Genomic DNA, 23,528 nt, shown 5'->3' on the forward strand with positions numbered 1-23,528 from the left:
AACCTGAATGCTGTAATATTTAGTGTGAAAAACAGAAAGAAAACTTTTCTATAAAATGATTTGCATGAACATTCTTCAAAATGTTTCCTTTTATATTCCACACACACACAAAAAAATAACACTAAAGTTTGGAATGACATGAGGTCAAGCAAATAACTATGTGAACTACAACGGGTGAACTACTGCTTTAAGATCATATTCAAATGAGTTAATTATACTAATTATATTTTGAATCCCCAGGCGAATCAAAGGAAATCACACTGCGACATGCAGCAAACCACATTTTTAAAAATCGACATGATTTATGCTAAAGCTTGCCCAGTTCAAATCCCATCTCTACAATAAACACCACACCACAGCAATTCTCTGGAATTTTTCCCTGAACGCTTGTCCTTTTTTACTTCAAAGAATTGCTTTGGTTGAAGGTTTATTTTCTCTAAGTCAAGAAATCAGCCATTGGATAGTTTTCCTCCACCAAAAGCCAAAAAACCTAAAATCATAACAAAAAGCCCTGTAAAAAAAATCATGATAAATCATTTTCAAAAAAAAAACAAGCACATCCCAACCACAACACATAAGCTGAACCTTTGAAATCGGCCTCTGGATTTGGAAGGCGTATATAAATGCATTTAATATTTTGGCAATAGTACTGCAATTTTTTGTCTCCCAGACAGGAAATGCCCACTGAGAAAGCAGGAAGGGACTAAAGAAATCCCCATTTCAGACAGCAGCCAAGAATGTGGGCTGTCCACAGGGAATTCTAAGCTAGTCCATGCAGAAACCGTCCCGTACTGATTTAGATCTGGCTCTCCGAAAAACCCCAGAATAAAAGACCAGCTTCTACAGTGGGAGCTCATGGGAACTGTACAGAGGCAACAGATTTCAGAGGACATGTCACAAACACACTGCTCACTTTACCTGATTCCCAAGGAAGAACTATAAAAAGTCCGGTGCACATGGAGGAGGGATAAAACAAGAGGAAAGAAAAGAAAAAAAGAGTGAAATCACAGATACAGACATAAACACATTGACCTTTTATGCTGGTATAATGATTCACTTCCTTTTAACTATTCCTAAAGATAGCATACAATGGAGAAAATTTCCATGGGAAGCGTGGCGATTTGTTGCTATAAGCAGGATAGAGTGATTGTGAATGGTTGCTTGAAAACATACAGAATTGAGGACATCACAGAAGGTGAAGTAGTAAAGAGACAGACAAAGACAGACAAACGCCAGGATGTGGAGTTAGCATCGTGGATCTGTAGTCTGTGCAATGCAACAAGTTAGTAAACGGTCTTGTCAAAGATCATTAACCAGTGGATAATGATGTTGAGGTATGAAAGACCACTCAGTGATCTTGACTGCAGCAGCCACGTCTCATGGGTTGATCGTTAGTTGGGTGTGAAGTATTACGGTGGTATTGCGTACACACACAAAACTGCCAAGGCACCTTTATTTCAAAATGACCAAGTCATACTGATGTTACTGAAACAGTGTGATAATATTACTATGGCAAGCTCAGGGATGATCTGAATGAGAAGGTGTGGTGAGATAAAGCAGCTCATTTATATACTTTTATAAATGTCATATTAAATGCATCAAAACTTCTAGACTTGAATTCATGCTTGATTACTACTTTTGGGCTCCAGATTCTCACCCTGTACTTGTTCTCTCCAATCTGCTCCACCTGAAACCTCTTGGCACACTTACACTGGGCCACTTGTCTTGTGACCTGAGATAAAACAAAACAAAACATGGATTTCATTAAGCTTAAACATATTAAAAGTAAATTATTATGCCAAATCTACAAAATTTATCGTCCATACCTCATCCTCGATCTTATCAGCGTCTGTTGTGGGTCTGTAAGCATCTTTGTTGGGGTGCAAAGCAGCCACAAATTCATAATAGTCGATGTAGCCATCACAATCACGGTCAAAGATATCAGCAACAGCTGTCATCTCCAGCTTGCTGGTAGGGAACTCTGCAAACAAAATGCATAGTTAAAGTGGCATTTAAAAAAGGTACATGAAAAGTAAGATCAGCAGGCAAGTCCAAGAGGCCGTACTTGATGCCAAGATGCCATCGATGAACTCCTGGCGGGTGATCTTTCCATCCTGGTCCTTGTCGATGCGTCGGAAGAAGTCCATGACTCGAGACTTCTTGTGGTTCATCCAGCGCATGTATTTCTTCCTCCACACATCAAAGTCAAAGTTGGCAAATTCTTTAAGCTGAGGGAGGAGAAAGGTCATTATTACTTCTACTGTGTAGATTTCATGAGTTTGATATCACTTTACTACTAGTACACAAAGAGCACAATTAAGAGTAAAAAAAACAAGTAAGATGCAATACCTCCTCTAGTCTGTCGAGAGCATCATTCAGCTTGCGCTGGCGATCGAGGGCGAGCAGCCACACTTGTTGCCAGCGGGAGCAGAGCTGAGTGAGGCGAGGGTTACCACTGGTTACCTGTACTGAGTGCTGCTGCTGCTGCTGGTGTTTTCCTGTAAGGAGAGCACAGAAAATATGTTCGGAATAGCACACTTCTGAACTAATTAAATACTGAGGTATGTTAGTATGCATACTATGTACAGCATACACATTTATTGTACATATGCACAGGGCTTGATTTAACCTTCAATTTCTATTTTTCTAGGTTTTATCCTTTATAATTGCTTAATCTCTTTATCCTATTTTTAAAACATAATAGGGAGTATACAATATACACTGCACACAGTATTAAGCAGTGAGCAGTTACTGAAGCTCAAATCTACACTACCACTCAAAATTTGCAATAATTGTAATAATACCTCACAATATTTTACTGTGTTTTTAATCTAATAAATGCTGCCCAGTGTGAGATACTTCTTTTAAAAACATTTAAAAAATACCAACCACAAACATTTCTGTATGTAAAGGTTTTGTGTGCAGTATGTGTGCTGATAGGGATAAAGTCTCTTACGGGACCCTCTCCTGTCTGAAAGGCTGCTGGGATGTTCTGCTGGTTTCCTCTTGTATGTCTTTGTCACTTTGTCAACATCAGGTTGTTTCCGGGTCATTTCTTCCATAAACATCTGATGGAAGACAACAAAACCAGTAAGAAACCTCCCTGCACTAAACAATGCAATTAATCTAAAAGACTGAGGGACCGTTGATGAATGGAGCTGTCCCGCTCACCTGATGCTCTGAGATTAGTGTCTTCAGTTGAGTAATGTCCTGGGGGAGTGGTTCAGTATCACGCTGCACCAGTGTGGTCTCTGCCCACTGTAGCCATGACAGCAGCTCCTCCAGTAGTGTAGCATTGTTGAGCAGCTCAGTCAGGGCCGTCTCCAAGCGCTGCTCGTGCTGTTTGGCCCACGTCAGCACCTGTAGAGCAAACATTATTGTTATTGACTTTTGTATTATATACACATTTCAGACCTATTATAGTAGGCCTAGACAGGCTTCATACCTCCTCAAAGCGAGCTCTGATGATGGTGATCCAGTGTTTGATGGTTGTGATGCAGTCTGGGTGGCACACAGCTAGGATGGCTTCACCCATGCCAGCAGCCTTATTCACATCCACTCTCTTCTCCTCCACCGTCTGCATGAAATCGCGGTGCGTGTGCAGTAGCGCCTGCAGAGTCTCTGCCTCCTCTGGCAGGATGCCCCGGAAACGCAATGTTTGCTCCGCCTCCGAAAGCCACTCTAGCAACATTTGAACAGCTGTGCGGAACTCTTCTGCCTGCAGAAAAAGAGAGAGAAAATAGATAGTCAGAAGCAAATGTTAACACTACTCTTGGTTTCATTCAAAATCTAAAAAACAATCAGATGTACCTGTTTGAGAGCCTGTTGGAGCCGGGTCTGTTTGGAAACGGACAGGGCACAGACTGTTTCCCAGCGGTTGCTAAGCTCCTGCACTTGAACTTTGACCCAGGCGGTGTCGTCCCGGCCTGTCTCCATCAGCTCTCGGGCAGACCGCTTCAGAGCCTGCACACTACTGGTCCTTTTCCCCAGCTCTTTCTGGAAGACCTGAGGAACAATAAATAAAGCACAACCACTTAAATCTCTGTCCTACTCAGGAATGTCCTTCCTAGTAAAAGTCTCATTCAAGCCTTACTAGGTGCGTTTCCATTTCAGATTCATGCAAACAGTTTCCATTGCAGTTTTACAAAATATTCCAGCATCATAAAGCAAAAAAAAAAAAATTCGCAATTTCAATTTGCGCAATTTGAAGGGTAATTGGAAATGCAGCTACTGTGTCTATAATGATAGGTAAAAAATATTAGGTTGTAAATTGCGGAAGGGATTGCAGTAATGAAAGAAATCACTCAAATAAGTCAATAAATATATGTATTCTCAATGTTTCAAGAAGCTGTGCTTGATTGTTATAAATCAATCTATAAATCAAAAATTACAAACAATTATATTAGCTTCCTTGATGGAATTGACATTTTCAGATTTGCGGTAACAAATTAAATGTATTAAATGTGACTGACTGTTAGTCATCAAAGAAATTGTGCAAAAAAGTATTAGCTTGACATTTTCAGACTGTTCTTGTAATTGATTAAAATTAGTAAAATCTTTATAAATGAATGCTCACAGAGTCACAGACACTATAGACCTTGTTTAACCATAGACTAAAAAGGAAATTAGTTGATGCAAGTCTTCAGATTTCATGTTTAAAATCTCTGAAAGCAACATTTCCTGAGAATCACCCCATTAGTACCTTATGGGAATCCATTAGGTTGGAAACAAGATCCAGATCTCCATGGACAGGCTGGTCCTCTGCAAGCTGAGGTTCCACACGATACAGCCAGTCAACAATTGCCTGGAGAGCCTCAGCAAACTGACCTGAGAACAAGAGGGCTTCCTCCAACTTGTGTTGCCTGAGGAGAAAAAGATTTCAAATTATTTTCTTTTCTTCACTATACTAAACATCCAATCATTACTCAACTGGGTGAAGTCATATGGCAGAATTTCTCACCTCTCCACGCTCTTTCCACAAACTGTGTCCCACTTGTCACGGACCTCGCCCAACAAGTTGTCCAGTTTTTGTGTATCCGCGGACAGTGTGGCCTTGTCTCTCATGGCCTTCCCAGAGCGCACTGTCGTGTCATACACCGGCTGCTTTGAGCCAAGAGACTTCTGGAACTCCTGCAGTACAGTGATTAACAGATAGAGGGCATAAGAGACAAGTCTAAAAGTTTTGAACTTCTCATAGCATTTTAATGCATGTAGAGTGTACCTTATGTTTAGCCAGCTGGATTTTAATCTTGTCAGGCTCATTAGAGATTTCCAGCTCAGAGTCCAGCCTGCTCTCTGCTTCCTCCAACCAGTCTGTCAGTTTCCTCCAGGCCTCATGAAACTAGACAAGAGAAGACTGCCAACTTTAGACACAGAGAAAGGCATGATCAGAGCAACACTGAGTGAGGAGAAACCAAAATAACCTGTTTGGCTCTCTTGCGGGCCTCATCCAGGTGCCGTCCTCGGTCTAGTGATCTCTGCACCAGTTTGTCCCAGCGGGCCTGTACACTGAGCAGCAGGTTCTTGATCAGAACCACATCCTGTTTGAGACTGGCAAACCGCAGCTGAGAGCCAGCTTTCTCAAGAGCCAGAACCTGCTCTCTGTGAGTGTTCACCTCATTCACAAACACCTGAAACATACAGGAATAAAGACAAGGACTTAAGTTACTCAAAAGTAGTACATTCTATTAAAACTCTTAACAAAAGCAAAAAATATGTGTAGTGCTTAAGCAAGCCAGATTTTCTGACCAACCTTGTGCTCATCTATCTGGAATAGGACGGTGTCGAGAATGAGGCTGGGTGGCTGAGCCATGTTGAGAGTCTGCTCCGACTGTGTCAGCCAGTTTATGGTGTCCTGCAGGGAGGTCTGGAATCCTGTCGCCAATGAGACAGCTTCCTCCAGTTTACCCTGTGGAAAGAGACAGACACAGAGGGAGAGGCATCTTTTAGGACTGGAAGGCAGAACAAGATATAAGTTACTCATCTGTTCATTAATTATCAAATCTGTTATTAAAACATGAATGTAAGGTCATGAATCTCACATTTCTGTCATCCATTTTGGCATTGAGACTGGCCCACTTGTTCTGTAGCATGGCCAGGTTCTGTTGGGTCTGGGTGGTACCAGGTCCAGCATCCTCCCCTCCTCTGGCCAGCAAATTGGACTCTCCCTGATCTAGTAGCCGATGGTACTGCTCACTCCTCTGGGTCAATTGAGCCTGGAGCTCCTATAAACGGGACAGAGCAGGATAAGTTAATTAAAAAAAAAAAGTGTTGCTTTTATTAACTAAAACTACTAAATTTGTTTTTCATAACTGAAATAAAGCTGAAATATAACTAACCGAAAAAAAACGTAATCGAATATTAGAAATGCTGGCAACTAACTGAAATGAAAACTTAAGTAAATTACTAAAACCAATAAATTAAAGCTAAATAGACATATTCAAAAACAAAACTAATAAAATTGATGAAAGCACAAAATTTCTAACACTAAAGTAAAAAAAATCTAATTCAAAATATTAAAAATCACTAAAATAACACTGTTAACAAATGTGACCCTGGACCACAAAACCAGTCATAAGGGTCAGTTTTTTGAAATTGAGATTTATACATCATCTGAAATAAATAAGCTCTTCATTGATGTATGGTTTGTTAGGATAAGACAATATTTGGCTGAGATACAACTATTTGAAAATCTGGAACCTGAGGGTGCAAAAAATCAAAATACTGAGAAAATTGCCTTTAAAGTTGTCCAAATTAAGTTCTTAGCAATGCATATTACTAATCAAAAAATAAGTTTTGATATATTTACAGTAGTAAATTTACAAAATATCTTCATGGAACATGATCTTTACTTAATACCCTAATGATTTTTGGCATACAAGAAAAATCTATAATTCTGAACCATTCAATTTATTGTTGGCTACTGCTACAAACACAACCGTGGTACTTATGACTGGTTTTGTGGTCCAAGGTCACAAATAATAATATAACGCAATTCAGCTTTTTCTAATAGAATGCAAAGGCAACATATTCCTGACTATGTTCTTCATTTCATATCATTTCTTGTCATTTCCAAAGAATTCTAAATAAATAAAACAAAACAAATGCTCCAATAACAATATATTTGAGAGTGGTTGGATATCTAATGAGTGGACTAGAGGTGAACTCATTTTGTATACCATGTGTTGCTGCAGCTGCTCTCTGGCGGTCTCAGGCAGGCCACCTGTGGGTTTGGCAGCGGACAGCTGACTCTCTGTGCGTCTGAGCCACTGCAGAAACTCCTCCAACTCTCCATGGAAACCCTCCGCCTGACACAGAAACCATGCAGGGGAAAGACAATGAGCTAATTGATCCAACACCTGTACTACAATATTAAAGAGAACCATTCTCGCTGCACAGCAACCCTCCAAACTGCATCCATTTTATTGAATCGATTTGAATGTAATCCACTGCAAATGGCTCATTTCAGGCTACAAACATATGCAGATGCACTTGTTTTTATTGGTGCTTTCAATCAGATCTCTCTGTATAATGATGCAGTAGTAATATCTAAAGAGCACCTGTTGCAGGGCAGCTTCCAAAAGCTTCTGCCTCTCATCAGTCTTCAGCAGAAGGTTCTTCCAGCTGCGGTTGAGCTCATCCAGCTGGTCTCTCAGGTGGTTGATTTCGTCTCCAGGACTGGACTCCAGCAGCTCAGAACCTGCGCTGTTCACCGTCTCCACTGTAGCCCGATGGGACAGCACGTCGTTTCTTAAAACCTACAAAGACAGCTTGATTACAGCAAATTGCTTTAAAAAGGAAATAAAAAAGCAGAGTACATAAAAATGACCCAAATATTCCGTACATGATGCTTAGCCAGCTCAATTTCGATGGCCTTGGGGTCAGAGCTAATGGGTCGCTGGGTGTCCAGTGTGGCGTGAGTGTGACTGAGCCAAGACTGCAGCTCAGAGAGAGCATGCTGGAACTGACCTAGAGCCAACAGCGCACCCTCCAGTTTGTGCTGAGAGAGAGAAAAGAGTCAAAATACAATCAAGAGTAAGAGGATTTCCTGTCTGCCCTCTAAAATGCAGAAGAATTTAACTTAATTTTATTTGATATTAGCTTTTCATACTCCAGTTTTACAATACCCAATATTCAATGATGATAGTAATATAAAAATAATGCTAATAGCAATAATAATTCATTAATTCATAGCTCATTAGCCTAATTGTAGGCTGTTTTAAGAAGCACTTGGAGGATTGAACTCTTATCAGTGTGTTTATTTTCATTTTAGTTATTTAAATGATCTTTTTTACAAGTGATTGTTTCGTAAATGCAAAAAGAGACTGAGATCATTTTAAGATATTTCTTCACCTGTCTGATTGTGATTTTGTCCACCAGGTTGTCCCATAGGTGGCGTAGCTCAGTGAGAGGCTCCTGTATCATGTCTCGGTCTGTTTGGTCGCTCACTTTTCTGAGCAGCAGCTCTCCTTGGTGGGAAAGCTTCTCCATGTCAATCTGCTGCTGGTAAACTTCCACTTTATATTGCTGTGCCATGTAAAAAGATAAAGGGTCAATCTTTTTCTCAATGTGTTTTTTTTTAGAGATAAGAGTAGATAAGGTCTGATTCAAACCTTGAGCTCCTCAATCTGTTGTTTAACCGTGCTGAGGTCCGTCCCTACAGCTGGCATGTCACACAATTTGATCACAGCGTTGTCCAGGTAGTCAAACATGCCCTGAGGAGATATAAAGTGATAATTGTGAACACACAGTCGGCTTGACCAATCAGGGCAGATTTTGTGGTACCAATAGAGTGACAGACACCTGAAGAGCATCCTGATACTGCACAGAGGCAGTCATGGCCTCTTCCAGTCTCTCCATTCTCTCTCTCCACGTGCGGTTCAAGCCTTCCCAGGCTGCATTCATCTAAGCGAAACAAAACATGGAGATATTTTGTTTAAATGTGAGTGAAAAGGGTGTTCCCTACATTGCTCATCACTGTTCTACCCTCTTACCTCATCGATGGTCTTCTTGACCTCTGGTTTCTCAGTCTCTCCGCAGGCAAAGATGAGGTCAGCTCCAAGTGTTTGTACGATCTCCAGTTCTTCCCTCAGCCCATCTGTCTCTGCCTTAATGGCCTGAGTGTGAGACAAAAACATCCTGACTACATTGTAGATTGATCTACTCTAAAACCCCATTAAGGGAGTTTTTTATTCAAATATACACGGCTATTCATACATAGGCTATTCACAGTATTTCTGCTGTAATAATGACACTTTTTTTAACAGAAACTGAACATTGAGCTTACATTTTGTGATTTCAGAAGTTACATTCTGCTCCAAGAATTTATTCTTCAATTATAAACAACAGTTATTAACTAGGAAATATGTAATTATATTATAATTTATTATATTATTTTTTACAATTTTGAAAATATGAAGTTTTTGCACTTCTCCACTGAAAATTTGAATAAAATAAAAAAAGAAATCATGTCTTGCTAGTGACTTTATTTTTGGACTGACCTCTGCTGCCTCTATTTGTTGTTTTATAAGTGAGGGATCCACCCCTGGGTCCTCCAGATCTTTCACAATGTCCTGAGAATCACGGAGTGTGCTCAGCAGAGCGGCCATGTCAGCCCAGAATTTTCCGGCGAGATCTAGAACATCCTGAAGCTTTCCTTCTCTCTCCTCTGCCCTCTGCCTGATCTCATCCCACAGAGAGCGCAGCCGCAAGAGACGTGAATGCACCGCTGAGGATGGGAACAGATTACAGATTTACCAAAACACATAGGATAAAGCGTTTCATACAACCATAAAGTTTAATATCAGATTAAAGATCTTTACCCTGGGCAGCAGGATCGTCATGTGGGGCGCGACTGATGAGCTCTTCTCCTCGGGCACACAGGGCACTGAAAGATGGAAGGAGTTTGTCCAGTTCTAGTCCTGTTGCCCTGTGCTCCGCAAGCTGCTCCCGGATCTTCTCCACCTCAGCCGCCACTGGAGGAGGCTGCCGCAAGCGTTGGACCGCACCTTCCAAAGTCTCCAACAGAGGGTCCATCTTATCATGGAACTGAATGGAAAGAATGCCAACAACAATCAGAACAACTACACCACACAGAAGTAACTGCAGAAGGACCAGGCCTAAGGAGGAGGGAAGATCTATTCCAGACACAACATGCTAAGGGTAGAGGAAGTTACTGCTAAATAAGGAATACTACAGAGTACACCACAGAATACCGAAACCTTTATCATGCATGGACACATCTGAAACCTGTATGCTACTTTTTTAAAGTTTTTAAAAACGTTTAGGTTTAAATGTCTTGTATTAGGTGTCTTGGTATTACACAGCACTTATACACTATTATTCAGAAGTTTAGGGTCAGTAAGATTTCCTTTCTTCCTTTTCTTTGAAGGAAATATTTTTATTCAGCAAGGATGCATTAAACTGATCAGTGACAGTAAGACTACAATAATAACTACAAAGGATTTCTAAAACTTTCTATTCATCAAAGAATCCTGAAAAAAGTTTTCTACAAAAATATTAAGTCACACAACTATTTTAGACTGATAATAATAAGAAATGTTTATTAAGCACCAAATCAACATATTACAGTGACTTCTGAAGAGTCACGTAACACCAAAAACTGGAGTAAAAATCTTACCAACCCTAAACTTGGAACGGTAGTGCAAAAAAGTTAACTTTCAGTTATCTGTCTCATACAGGAAGGCAAATCACTTTTTGCTAGTTGATCTAGATAATATCCTTTGCTAAATACCTTAATGTAAATGATTAAGAATTTAATTGAAATATATATTTCATATTTTGCCCATCTTCTTTTACTAACTACTATCTATAGGTCAAATGAAGTAAGTTAAAACTAGTTTCAAAATATAAGTATATAAAACATTGTGGATTAAAGTAGTATTCCTGAAAATTCTTGATTCTCAACCCAATACAGATGTTATGTAAGTGGTTAATCAGTGGGTGATGATGCTCTTACCTCTACCAGCTGAGGGAGTTGCAGAGAGCAGTGATGATGGAGGGATGGACACACACAGCACATCCACAAACATGAGTGATGGGTGGACGGATGGACCAAATGGACATGGGAGGGAGAGGTGCAGGGAATGGGCAAGGGGAGAGTTTCAACAAGCAGGAATGGGGGAAGTTTAGGGAATACAGGATATGGAGAGGAAAGGGTGACAGGATATGAGGTACGGGGGTGGGACAGGTGGAGTCACAGTAAAGTAGAGTTTGAAGGGATGGAGGTGGAGAAACAGTACAATGTGTTAATTCAACAGCATGCAAACAGGCCAGCAGGAAGAATTAATAACAAAAAAACATTAAGCCAAAATGCACCTGATTTCAGATGTCAGTGATGTTATTTAAAAAAATGCCTTAGTCCAAAACAATGGGTAAAATAAAGCTGACGTGTGTCATTAAAATAGCTTTAATATAAAAAACTAGTTGATATTGTGCTGTATAATGCTGAACTGTGGACAACCTTTAAATAAATCATAAGCTGGGCAGCAGTCCAAAATAAGCATGCTAACATTTCGCAGCAAATACCTGGACAGACTGTGACACTGCTTCATCCAGTGCTGTGGCTCGACCTTTGACCTCCTCTTTGATGCCGAGGTAACGTCTCTCTGCTTCATTATAACGTTGTCTTACTGTTGCCCCTTCCTGGGCACTCAGTTCAGCCAGCTGTGGGCCGATCTTTAGCATTTTATCTATGTGAGGCTTATGCTCAGCGATGGACTCTCTCAGAAGCTAGGAAGGAAGACAAATAAAACAAGTTACATGAAATAAAAAATGTTTTGTGGGTTTGTGAGTTGTGTGGGTCTTAGTCCATGTCTAATGATGCATTCAAGTTCTCCCGGGAAGTACATATTCATGAGTTTTGAAACCTCCTGGTTGCATTTTTCCTTTTTTTATATTCAATTCATGAAGATGCTTTAAATTGAATCGTTGTATGTTGTAATTGCACTATACATTGGATTTTGTGCATGCAAGATTGATGCTTTAATTGTAAATTAAAAAATGCATTCATTATAACACATTAATACAGATGCTGCATTCACTGTGTCTAAAATGTTTTCTCAATGACACCCCCCAAACTCTGGAGTTTAGAAAATCCAAAGAAAATCCTCACTTGTAATTTAGACCGTGGAGACATTCATATGCGTTCAACACATAAATACGATCTTTCCGACATGACTTGAATGCATCATATAGCCACAAAGGTGCAAAATGGACCCAAGTCCTTTGTCTGCATACTGCCCACTCACCCTCATCTGGTCTTGCTGTTGTCTGAGTGCTTCTGTGTCGATGGCAGGAGGGGGTAACTGGGTAATCAGAGTCTCTGTCTCGCCCAGCCAGGGTTCAAGTTCCTCATACGTCTCCCAGAACCGCGCTACTAGCACCTGAGCCTGCTCTAGAGCTGAGAAGCGCTCAGCATGACTCTGATTCACTGCTTCATAACGAGCACTTAAAGAGTCCGTCTTCACCTGCAGGAGGAAGCAGAAAGAGGTTTTATTGGGTCAAACAAATGTATCTTTAGAGACTGAAACAACAAACTTGCACTGTTGTTTGTCCCAAACATGACTCAACAAATCAAATCTCCACCAGAAAATGCAAGAGTCACATCAATTAAATTTTCCTGATCTAACCTTTCGCAGAGGAATAATTACATGGCTTATTCTTACCCCCCCCATCTCTCTCTTCTTTATTTTGTCTCTAACCTTCAAAGCCTCTCTCTGTTGTTCGCTGCAGCTCTCCAGGATCTCCTCTTGTGTCTTAAGGAGTTGGTCCACGGTGTCTTTGTGACGGATGATGTCGATGTTAAAGGCTCTCTGCACCTGGAGCTGAGCCACAGTCACATCAGGCTCCAGACTCAAAGGCCCCAGAGACGCCAACTTCCTCTCGGTCTCTCCAACCCAGGCCAGCTCTGCATCAACTGCCTCCTCATACTGAAACAATAACACACACAAATACACTGTCAAAAAAAAGGAAGTATGATAAAAATATTTACAAATTCAAAAAGGCAACATGGACAGAGTATCCTAAATCAAACTTTAACTATGTTAAACTTACACATGTACTTATTATTTTGGACTCACTTTATTTTTATGTACAATTCTCACCATTAACAAATCATTAACTATGACTTTTGCCTCAATTGACTCCTAATTTGCTGCTTATTAATAGTTAGTAAGGTAGTTGTTAAGTTTAGGTATTAGGTAGGATTAGGGATGTAGAATATGGTTGTGCAGAATATGTAATTTATAAGTACTAATAAATACCCAATATGTAAAATATTCATGTTAATAAACTACTAGAACTGGTCCCTATACTAAAGTGTTACCTTATATGCACTTTATAAGTACTAATAAACAGCCAATATGTTATTAATAGGTGTGCTAATAAGCAACTAGTTAATAGTGAGAATTGGTTCCTATACTAAATTGTTACCATTATTTTTTTAATTTATTATAACAATGTATATGTACTTTAAAGTATTACATCATTCTAAAAAAAGAAGACACTGTAAAATAATTATATACAATTAAATTTTAATTTCCTAAAAGAAAATACTAACGCCTGCAAGGCATGGAAAGAATAACGTTACATTTTAAGTAAGTTTAGGTTTGGGCTGCGTGTTGATCATACATGTACTATATGTACAGTATTTGCTGCAGTACCTGCTGTGACCTTTGGATGGCAGCCTGCACTAACTGCACTCTCTGTGTGATGGTCTCTTCGGCTTGGCGGTAACGCTGATTGGCATCGGCGACCAGGCGGTCCAGGCCTTCTCGTGCACGCCAGGGTACCAGATCCAGTAAAGCACTGCCCACCTCATTCACTGTGTCCAGAACTAACCTCTTCTCAGCAGACACGCACTTCAGCTCCTGAGCCAAATATTTACACAGTATAAAACAATGAATTCACAGAAGGCATAACAAATGTATTTGGTTTAGCAAAAACAAAAAGTAAAAAGTGATTCATGAGTACTTAAAAAAGATAAAACAATAGACATCCTTACCCTCTGTCTGTCCTGATAGGCTGGTGTTGTGTCTGACTCAATGTTGTTAAGCTCCGCCTCCACGCTATCCAACCACTGGCTGATGTCATCGTGCGAGCTTGCGAATCGCGTGGCCAACTGAAGGGCCTGTTCCAGAGTACGGAGGGCTTTGCTGCTGCCTGCTGTCATCTCTGCGTAGCGGCTTTTGATGCCGTCTAGCTTCTCCTGAATCAACAGGACCTCCTCACCTGTCACAGAGATCAAACATGATCACAGTCATAGCAGGAATTTGTTGATACACCAATGAACACAGAGGCTGGATGGAAAAGTACCAGTGGTTTGTTTAAGCAGGGCCTGTCCATTCTTAATGGCCTGGTCCACTGTCTTCTTCCTGCTGATAATCTCTTCATTAAGAGCCTGTAGGGAACCAGCAGTAGAAACATTAACACTGAACATAATTCAGGGGATATTATATCAAATTAAACAGAATGAATAAAATAAAATACACTGCATTGGTATATGCAATTCATTTTATTATTTAATCAGAATATCACGTAATTAATTTTAATTGAATGACATACCTAGTATAGCTCTGACCTTACTGAGTGACTGAGGAAATATTCCTATTCTCTAAACTGACTTGTACGGTATTGTTGATCCTGGGCAGCTATGACCTTCAGAATCATACCAGTGTGTGTTTGTGTTGCTGCTCTAGTAGCTCCGGCTGATAACTCTGCACTGAGACCTCCGCCAGTCTCTGGGCCACCTCAGCTAGCCAGTTAAGGACTTCCACCTCTTCTTCTCCAAATAGCTGTGCATTGGCCAGGGCCTGCTCCAGCATGACCTCTCTCCGACTGCACCAATCGCGCAGCTCCGTGTGTCCGTTGCGCACTGCCGCCACACGTTCGCCCAGCCAATCACGATCAGCCGCACAGCTGAGCGGGTGCAGTGATTGACTGAGAGTCTCAAGATGGTTTACACCATTCTCCCGAGAGGATACCTCCTCTTGGAGAGCCTGGGATCATAGCCCAGAGTAAAGAGGAGACGTGATTGAATGAGTAGAAGGAGAAGACAAAAAAAAAAGACAAGGCAAACATAAACAAACACGACAATGCAGAATAATGACAAATCATAATTAACTAATGTGAGCAAAAAATAATATGCGAATCAACACAAGATGAGATGGAAACACAAAATCATGATGAAATTAAACTGTAAAATGGAAAGGATGTGGGCAGGATCACGACCTGAATTTTGTGCCTTCTTAGATAACTGCACTCCTACTAGTCCATTTAAAACCACAGGAGACTGACAACCTGTTTTCTCCTCCGCATCTCTAGTCAGTCTAATGATGCTTGACACTTTGAAAATCGCTTGCTAAAATGACAGATCTTGGTTCGGCAGCAACAATTCTGGCAACAGACTCCTAGGATACATCTCTCCCAGGTGCTGTGTATACTATACCTTGTGCCTTACAATCTGCTGTGTGATTTTGGAGGTCTGGGTTCCCATTGGCTCAGCAGAGCTCAGGCGTCTCTCTGTTGCGCTCAACCACTCACCGAGCGGCTCCACTGCCTCGTGGAACTGCAGCGCCAAAACCTGCAGCTCCTCTAGCTGCTGCTGCCTGAGGACATGAGGTGAGAAGGAAATCTGTGTTATATTCTTATGGCTACTCTGTTTTTATGGCCTTGTAAAGCAACCAAGTGATTGAGTTCTGAGTAAGAGATTCGATTAAGAGATTTTATGGCTGTGTCTGGTTGTCCATATTGCTCTGATTATGGAGTTTACCTGGCGCTGGCCTTTTCCAGCAGATTTGTCCATCTCTCTCCTAGGCTCTTAAGTTGTTTCTGAATTTTGTCTCTATCTTGTGTCTCAGCCGTAGCAGCGATACGCTCTCCTTCTGCCCTGATCATCTCTACCGTCCCACGGCGGTCATCCAGCAACCGTTGGAGCAGCTAGGAAAAATATGGAACCTCAATTAATTTAATTAAAATTCTTTATTTAATTTTTTTTATCTAGCATGATAAATTATTCTAATTAGTCTGATACAAAATCAAGCGATCACAAAGTTTTTCAACTGAAGTTCCTTTAAAACCATTAATGATTTTTGTCAAAAAAAAAAAAAAAAAAGAAGGATAATTTCCAAAAAATGTATTATAATATAATATAATAAATTTGGGATTTACTGGAGTATTTAAAAATTACATTAAATGTAATTATTACATGATTACATTAAAATTTGATTAAAATCTAACCTTCTGCTCCTGAATTTGTGCCTTGACCACACGGTACTCAACAGACGGGGGTTTCTGATTGGCTATGAGCTCCTCTGTGTCACTCAGCCAGCTCAAGAGTGGCTCCAGAGCATCTTGAAACTTCCCACAATGCAACAGGGCCTCCTGCAGCTGTGCGATTCTTTCAGCAACCTGTGAATTAAAAAAATAATAATAATAAATAATAATATTTAATTAATCCATTTCTATCAGTCAACTAAAAAAAAGGCTAAAAATTGATGCATGCTTACCCTCTTGTTGAGGGAGTTCCAGCACAGGTTGGTGGTTTCCAAGTCATGTTCCAGGGCCTGAGTGTCAGTGTGTTTGGCTGCACTCTGGATAAGACCTTGACCCACAGCGTTGACATGTTGCAGTTTGGGCTGAATGCTGTCTATCTGCTCCCTTTCTACGGCCTAAAGAGAGAAAGAAAGAGAGAGAACAAATGACTTGAGTATATTACTGGACACTTGTTCTGCTACTGGACATGTGATATGATAGAATGTGTTTAATTAGGTCAAGGCTGTACAAACACAACAACATGATAATGGTGGCTGGCCATTTATAAATGGGGAAGCAGTTTTCAGCCCCACACATTAACTGAAATTAAATACAGTGCCTTGGCAGCAACACTGTACAGCTCTATTTCCCCAACAGCCCAACACTACAGCTCTGACAGAATATCCAACACAGTGGTTCACCACATACAGGTTGCCAAATACCCCTGACCAACGCCATGACCAGCAGTTACCAAAGTCAACATAAAATCCATTTTAATTTTGTAATGTGACTTATATCAAAGAAACAGAATATTAAACAGGAAAGGCACTTTAGTGCAACCAATTGGAATTGGTTGGATCACACAAAGTGGGCATTATATACCAGAATGGATTTGGACCTCAAAGGGGATTGTACAATTTCACTACTCTCGGCACTAGGATGCACATGCACCATTATTTAAATTCTACTCTATACCATTAAAACCTGTAATTATTTCCACAGCTGCTATTAAAATTTTATACTATAGGTGCGTCCGATATCACATGTTGTCTGAATACTTTCTGCAAAAAATGAAGAATGAAGTTCACAACCAATAAAAAAAGTATTTAGCATGAATGAAATTCTGAAGTACTACATCCATGTGACCTGTGCCCTCAGCTCCAGGCATCCCAACATATAATGTACATTAATGTACATTACGAAAAAAATGGATTTAAAGGGTTACTCCATCCCAAAATGAAAATGTTGTCATTAATCACTTACCCCCATGTCGTTCCAAACCCGTAAAAGCTTTGTTCATCTTCGGAACACAATTTAAGATATTTTGGATGAAAATTGGGAGGCTTGAGACTGTCCCATAGATGCCATCTGCGTATTAGTCAGATTTATCAAAATGGCACTACGCTGATTTGGATAGACTCAGAGGACAGGAATTGTTGAATAAAGTCGTTATTTTTGTTTTCTTCGTGTACAAAAAGTATTCTCGTGGCTTCATAACGTTACGGTTGAATCACTGATGGCAGATGGACTATTCTGACGATGCTTTTCATACTTTCCTGGACCTTGACACTGTTTGTTATTTATTTGGCAGTCTATGCGACAGTCTCAAGCCTCCCGGTTTTCATCCAAAATGTCTTAAATTGAGTTCAGAAGACGATCAAAGCTTTTACGGGTTTGGAACGACATGGGGGTATGTGAATAATGACAACATTTTCATTTTGGGATGGAGTATCCCTTTAATTTCAAGATAAAGAATACAATTTGACAGTGTAACTGAATTATTAGTTTTTAAAGATTAACCTTGAGCATTAGATGATAGCAAAGGTAATCATCTATAAAGCTAAGGGAAATCCTAAATCCTGTGTTTGAGTTTGTGTTTGTTTGTTTGCTTGCAGCTGCCTTGTGGCGAGGGGCTTCATTCCTGCTTCAAACAGGATGTCTGTCGGCCTCAAAACAATGAACCACAGCTTCAACCTGCTCCACCCTCTTGTCGACAGTATATGTGACTGTGAGAATGTACGTGTCTATGCAACGAAGAGAGTGTTTGGTCCCCTTTTGTCTCTCTATATCCTGTCTAACATTATCCTGAATCCATCATCTAGGCCTCCTTATCCTCAGTGTGTATACTTGGAGCCATTTCCCGTTTTTAATCCTGATCATTCATCACATGTGGCACTTTTCACCCACCAACACAGAAATAACACCATTCATCTGCATCCGTGGCGCAACTCGTGTGGCCAAATCAAAGGGAAAGCTGTTAATTATTACATAGACAATTATATATCTAATATTATATATGCTACGACCAACAATTCACAACAGGAAGAGAGGAAATTTAGTTTGTCAGAACTCTGAAATCTAAACAAAGATGCTCATGTCCACATGCAAGTAGGACGTAGCTATACATATCCATACAACAGAAAGAGGTCAGCGAAACAAGAATCTCTCCTCTCCTTACTCATTCTCTCATAGAGCATTTGACTCTTGTAATGCAGGCCTCTGGAAAATATCTAGGATGCCTGTCATTCCACTCAAACACTCTCGACCAATCTGGCCAGCAGGCCGGTCACACAAACACACACACACAAGCGACTGCTTCACACGTATCTCTCCAGCACTCTCTGTTTCTTTTGTCACCAAACTTTCAACTCTTTTGTTTCTCACTCAAACCCCCACAGATCACTTTTAGCTACTGGCAGTACTCCATCCTACCGCCAACCCACAGCATCACTGCCATTGGAGTCTTTTGTTTCTCTCACTTCAGTTCAAACCACAGCTCCATACTGCCTAAGCGCGTATGCCCAGATTTTAGTAAAGAAAATAATATAATAGCTGGCTAGGCTTTATCCCCCACACTAGGTGCTGATTTTTGCTGAGCTTTCTAAACCTTGTTCTGTATCTGAAAGCATCAAGAGAAATTATTCTCATGCGATTTTTGCTTAAGGCAAGATAAAATCAATCAGACTTTTGATGAATTTATGTTTTTCATTATCTCAAAGGCCTTTTGAGACTTATGCTTGTGCTTATGTATGAATTTCATATAAAACAGTTGTGTTTTTTAATGAATGACCCATTTGGCTACTGAATATTTCCCATAATTTCATTTGCATTATTTCATAATTTGGATGGCTTTATTACTATTTTGAAGTGTCTTTTGCCTGGTACTGTATTTTAAGTTTCTGTGTTGCTGAATGGAAAGAAAATGCATGCATGTTACAATGCTAGACATAATGTAGACTAAACTTTGTGAATGATTTAATGGAAACTTCATGTTATTTTTTTATGTTTGACAAATATAGCATAGGCAGAATCAAGGCATGGAATTTCCTCTTCAAAGCATAATACTCAAAGCATAAAATAAGAAATTCAAGGCTATAAATGTTTAAAAACAGCAAAAAACTAATAAAAGTCTATCTTGTCTTGAGGAGAAAATCTTAGATGTAAAATTTCTGGAAATCCCAGGAATATGATTTCTTTAGGATCAATGAAAACATAGCCATTAGCAACTTTCTTGTTCTATAGAGACTTTCTCTCCAGTTCTGCTCTTCCTGTCTTTGCTTTCACCTCCTGTGTTTTTCCAGCCTCGCAGTTCCTTGTCTTTATCTCTGCTTCCTTTTTAAAGGACTTCGGATGACTTAATTTTATCTGACCTAAATGTTCTAACAAGGACATAACTCACAAGGTTCCATTAATAAATACTGAACATAGTCAATGAGTTTGCAGCATATGTGACTGCTTTGTTATGGCTGTCGATGTGCCTACGGGGCTGCAGGGTTTGTTCAAGCTCTTTTGTTTGCAACAGTCTTTTATCACAGGTGTTTCCTGCACACTGGCATCATTATCCAAACAATCAAATACACCCGCTGTTACCATACGCCATAACATCAGTGCTCACTCCCTCCCTGATTGCTCTTCCCTTTCCACTGTGCGTATCAGTTGGTGCGTTTGTTTACCTGACTGTCTCTAAAACTCTACCCTGGACAGACTCAAAACTGATCGTGGGTTTCAGATGTTACGTCAGACGTTTCTTCTGATGCCTCATGCAGCTCTTATTTTTTAGTACTACCAGGTGTTCTGCCATAGAGACACATTGTTCATTCATGATCAGGCTGTTGCAAAATCTTCTAACTTTGCCCTCTAATCAGCCTCTATTACAAGTGTGAGATTTCACTGGAGATGGCCCGTAACGGAGAGCTGCTCCAAAAGATTACAAAGATCTTTCCCGAGGTCTGTGGTTGACTCCCTCGGCTTTGAGCATTAATGGGGTGAGAGTCTGGCCTTGCACTGATAGGACTGACATGCCCTTATCATCTATTTATATTTCTAACCACTTTTATACAGTGTTTGTGTGTTACTGGCAATTGTGGCTCCTCTTTTAGAGGCTGATGTTTATTTCTCACTTCCTTATCTCAATTGCTGTAACATCAGACTGCAGGAGGGGGATTTGAAGTGAGAAGAGATTTTAAGTTTGTTTGGCACTGGATGACAGCCACTGCTCAAATCAGTCATTTTGTTCTGCACTTTTAATTTTTCAATCCCAACTGAGTTTAAATATTGTTTGCTAGCTGATCCCGTTCAGTCCCTCAGTTGCTATAATCCTCTCTACCCAAATCCAGCCTGACAGGGTTCCTGCATCTGATTATGTCTGAAGGGACGGGGAGTTTTGAGAGTGACCATGCAGAAAGGCAGATTTGGCCAAGGCTGAGGGTCAAATGAGATGTGGACGACCAGTCAGACTGATAGAGACAGTAATGCAATAACTATCCAGTGAGCTTAAGAACTTACAGGCAGTCTCTCGGCCACCCGCCACTGTAACTGTGAAACAGAGCAGACACACGCCTTGTCACGGCAGCCGAGAGAGAATGTCAAGCGCACACTCACATTATGTCAAGAAATCTAACATGTATTTACAAAAAAACATTCCTGCCTGTTTTTTGACTCCTAAATCTCTTTCGAATACATACACAGCGTGCTCACTTAAACAAAGCAGTGCTCAAACAGGCAGAAAAAGCAAACCCATGCAAATGTGTGCACAAATCCATTTGCCTGTAACCAAATACACAAACGTTCACTAGAGTTTGAATACTCTAAGCATGCTTTTTAACTCACCGCATGTTCATGTGATCATCACTGCAATAGGCAAACAATCCCAGGATACATACACATACAATGCACTCAAAAGTTTTCTACCTATATAGACACCTGGAATCATTCCAGACTATATATAGTAATTATGTGTATTAACATTTACAAACATGGATTAACCAGTCATTCAAAAGAAGACAAAAACACACACATCCCTTCAATCTAAAGACAAACACCCTCTTATAGACCGGAGGGATCAATGCTGAAATATGCTGGAAGATTAACCCATTCACTAGTACTTTGACCAGACAATACTGTGCACCTTTGTAGTGTAAAATAGGACTAAAGTGCAGCAGGGTAAATTTGAGTTTATTCTCAAGATAGCACCAAAATTCAGCAGCACTTTCACTATGCACATGAAAATTTGGCTGATCCTTGACGTAATCACGGGCAGCAACACAAAGTTGATTCTATGCCAATTTGATCTTATATTTAATGTTTCTTAAAATATTGTAGATTTATGTAGCAAATAAGAATTGATAAAACTATAAAATATATACTGACACAAAGAACTTGTCAATGATCTTCAGTTTTGTTCAAGGTAATTAAATCAACAGCTGTTCGATAACTGAAGAATATGTAAAAGTATGGTATTTGGGGTAAAAGCACCCCTGCTGTTGGGGCTAAAGGCAAAATAATTAACATGATAATAAATCGCTGAAAGACTTTTCCATTGGTTGGCATGGCATGAATTAATTTGGGCATCCAATTTAGAGATAATTACCATAATAATGAAACCATAATGTTGAAAAATATTATATTACTCATACCATATAATAAAATATAATTTGTATTGTTACTACTTTACAACTATTCCCAATGATTATGGGACCTCCTTCAAACGCTGTAAAAAGCTTTTAAAATCTTTACATTGTAAAATACTTTTGCTGAATTTTTAAAATGAACATTTAAATGACAGCGTCTGTATTTAACAAAATTAAATTAATTTACTTATCAAAAATAAACAGAAATAGTTTTAAATAAGTAGTAACTTTTATTATATTATGCATAACATATTACTTTAGCTATATTTGTATAAATACTGGGTGCCTTTTGCCCCATGCTGGTGAGTCTTTTACCCCAAATGTGGGGTTAAAGGACCCCCTTGCCACCTCATACATTTTTTCATACAGATTTTTAAACAAAACAACCAATTTTCCTACAAAACGTGTTGCTCCATCAGTGTTCAGTAAATTCAATTAACATTTTTTTCTGCAATCATACAATGGGAGTAGTGAAAAGCACAATTAACTTAAGATACCTTTAGCCCAATTGAACCCTTTTATACAACTAGGACAACATTTACAGCAGCACTAAATTATGTTATTTCTCTGACTGAACACTACAGCGAACAACAACTACAAAGCTTGGTGAGGTACCACGAATTTCAGGAAAACCCCCCAAGGACAACATTAGTAGACTTCACAGGGATACTGGTGAGGTGATTCTAAATCAGTGTATCTCAAACTATTTCAGATCGAGGAGCACTTAAAAAAACAAAAACAAATCTGAGGGGAAATCACCAACTATTACCAACCATTACCAACAGTTGGGTCTGTACCAAAGAAGCAAAAAAAAGTCCCTTAGTTTAAAAGAGCTAAATATTTGCTAGCTAGAAAATTGGTCTAAATGCCTTTTAGACTAAAGCATACCTGACAGAAACACTCACAATTAAATGTTGATACAATCAGTTAATTCACTGTTATAAGTTATGAGATTAATTTAATTTTGGTTCTTTTTGTCATTCACAATCATTATATTTATTTAAATAAAATATGATTTATTTTAAATATATTAAAATATATTTAACATTTAGATTAACTAAATTAACTTGCAGAACACAGTGTAAGAATCACTGCTGTATAGTATTTTTTTGGGCACTAGTTTAGAAAACTCAATCTATAAACTGACTGAAACTATAAACTGGGTTACCTTTGCACTGAACACCTTAAACAATAAACTTGAGGAAGTTTTTTTTTTACCTTTGTGTCCAAATCAAGGTCATGTTTTAGTGGTAAGATTTCTTCCACAGAACTTGTTTCACAGGTGTCCTCACAGTCCTTTTCACGTGATTCCACAGCCTCCTGAGAGCTTGCCTCATTCTTGCCCTC

At 39.6% G+C, this 23,528-nt stretch overlaps 1 protein-coding gene across 22 annotated transcripts in view; it reads right to left on the minus strand.

The window, feature by feature from the left end:
• LOC109112237 (microtubule-actin cross-linking factor 1-like) overlaps positions 1-23,528 on the minus strand; it is a 159,815-nt gene that overhangs the window by 8,546 nt on the left and 127,741 nt on the right. For 12 of the 22 annotated variants that reach the window (XM_042745267.1, XM_042745270.1, XM_042745268.1 and 9 more), the window contains 36 exons: positions 16,527-16,688; positions 16,258-16,428; positions 15,791-15,957; positions 15,467-15,626; positions 14,691-15,017; positions 14,335-14,419; positions 14,024-14,250; positions 13,683-13,889; positions 12,723-12,950; positions 12,270-12,488; positions 11,548-11,751; positions 10,979-10,987; positions 9,822-10,047; positions 9,501-9,727; positions 8,994-9,116; positions 8,803-8,904; positions 8,613-8,714; positions 8,353-8,526; positions 7,844-7,999; positions 7,560-7,757; positions 7,179-7,307; positions 6,042-6,224; positions 5,753-5,908; positions 5,424-5,630; positions 5,222-5,341; positions 4,961-5,130; positions 4,703-4,862; positions 3,811-4,005; positions 3,446-3,718; positions 3,172-3,360; positions 2,957-3,068; positions 2,350-2,498; positions 2,066-2,228; positions 1,827-1,981; positions 1,658-1,732; positions 919-936 (listed from right to left, as the gene is read on the minus strand). In XM_042745267.1, the coding sequence (XP_042601201.1) occupies positions 919-936; positions 1,658-1,732; positions 1,827-1,981; positions 2,066-2,228; positions 2,350-2,498; positions 2,957-3,068; positions 3,172-3,360; positions 3,446-3,718; positions 3,811-4,005; positions 4,703-4,862; positions 4,961-5,130; positions 5,222-5,341; positions 5,424-5,630; positions 5,753-5,908; positions 6,042-6,224; positions 7,179-7,307; positions 7,560-7,757; positions 7,844-7,999; positions 8,353-8,526; positions 8,613-8,714; positions 8,803-8,904; positions 8,994-9,116; positions 9,501-9,727; positions 9,822-10,047; positions 10,979-10,987; positions 11,548-11,751; positions 12,270-12,488; positions 12,723-12,950; positions 13,683-13,889; positions 14,024-14,250; positions 14,335-14,419; positions 14,691-15,017; positions 15,467-15,626; positions 15,791-15,957; positions 16,258-16,428; positions 16,527-16,688 (5,928 nt within the window). The remainder of the gene's footprint in view (positions 1-918; positions 937-1,657; positions 1,733-1,826; positions 1,982-2,065; positions 2,229-2,349; positions 2,499-2,956; positions 3,069-3,171; positions 3,361-3,445; positions 3,719-3,810; positions 4,006-4,702; positions 4,863-4,960; positions 5,131-5,221; positions 5,342-5,423; positions 5,631-5,752; positions 5,909-6,041; positions 6,225-7,178; positions 7,308-7,559; positions 7,758-7,843; positions 8,000-8,352; positions 8,527-8,612; positions 8,715-8,802; positions 8,905-8,993; positions 9,117-9,500; positions 9,728-9,821; positions 10,048-10,978; positions 10,988-11,547; positions 11,752-12,269; positions 12,489-12,722; positions 12,951-13,682; positions 13,890-14,023; positions 14,251-14,334; positions 14,420-14,690; positions 15,018-15,466; positions 15,627-15,790; positions 15,958-16,257; positions 16,429-16,526; positions 16,689-23,528) is intronic. The other 10 variants (XM_042745279.1, XM_042745278.1, XM_042745266.1 and 7 more) reach the window with 5 other exon arrangements.

Source organism: Cyprinus carpio, chromosome B19 (assembly GCF_018340385.1).
Source record: "Cyprinus carpio isolate SPL01 chromosome B19, ASM1834038v1, whole genome shotgun sequence".
NCBI classification, from domain to species: Eukaryota; Metazoa; Chordata; class Actinopteri; order Cypriniformes; family Cyprinidae; genus Cyprinus; species Cyprinus carpio.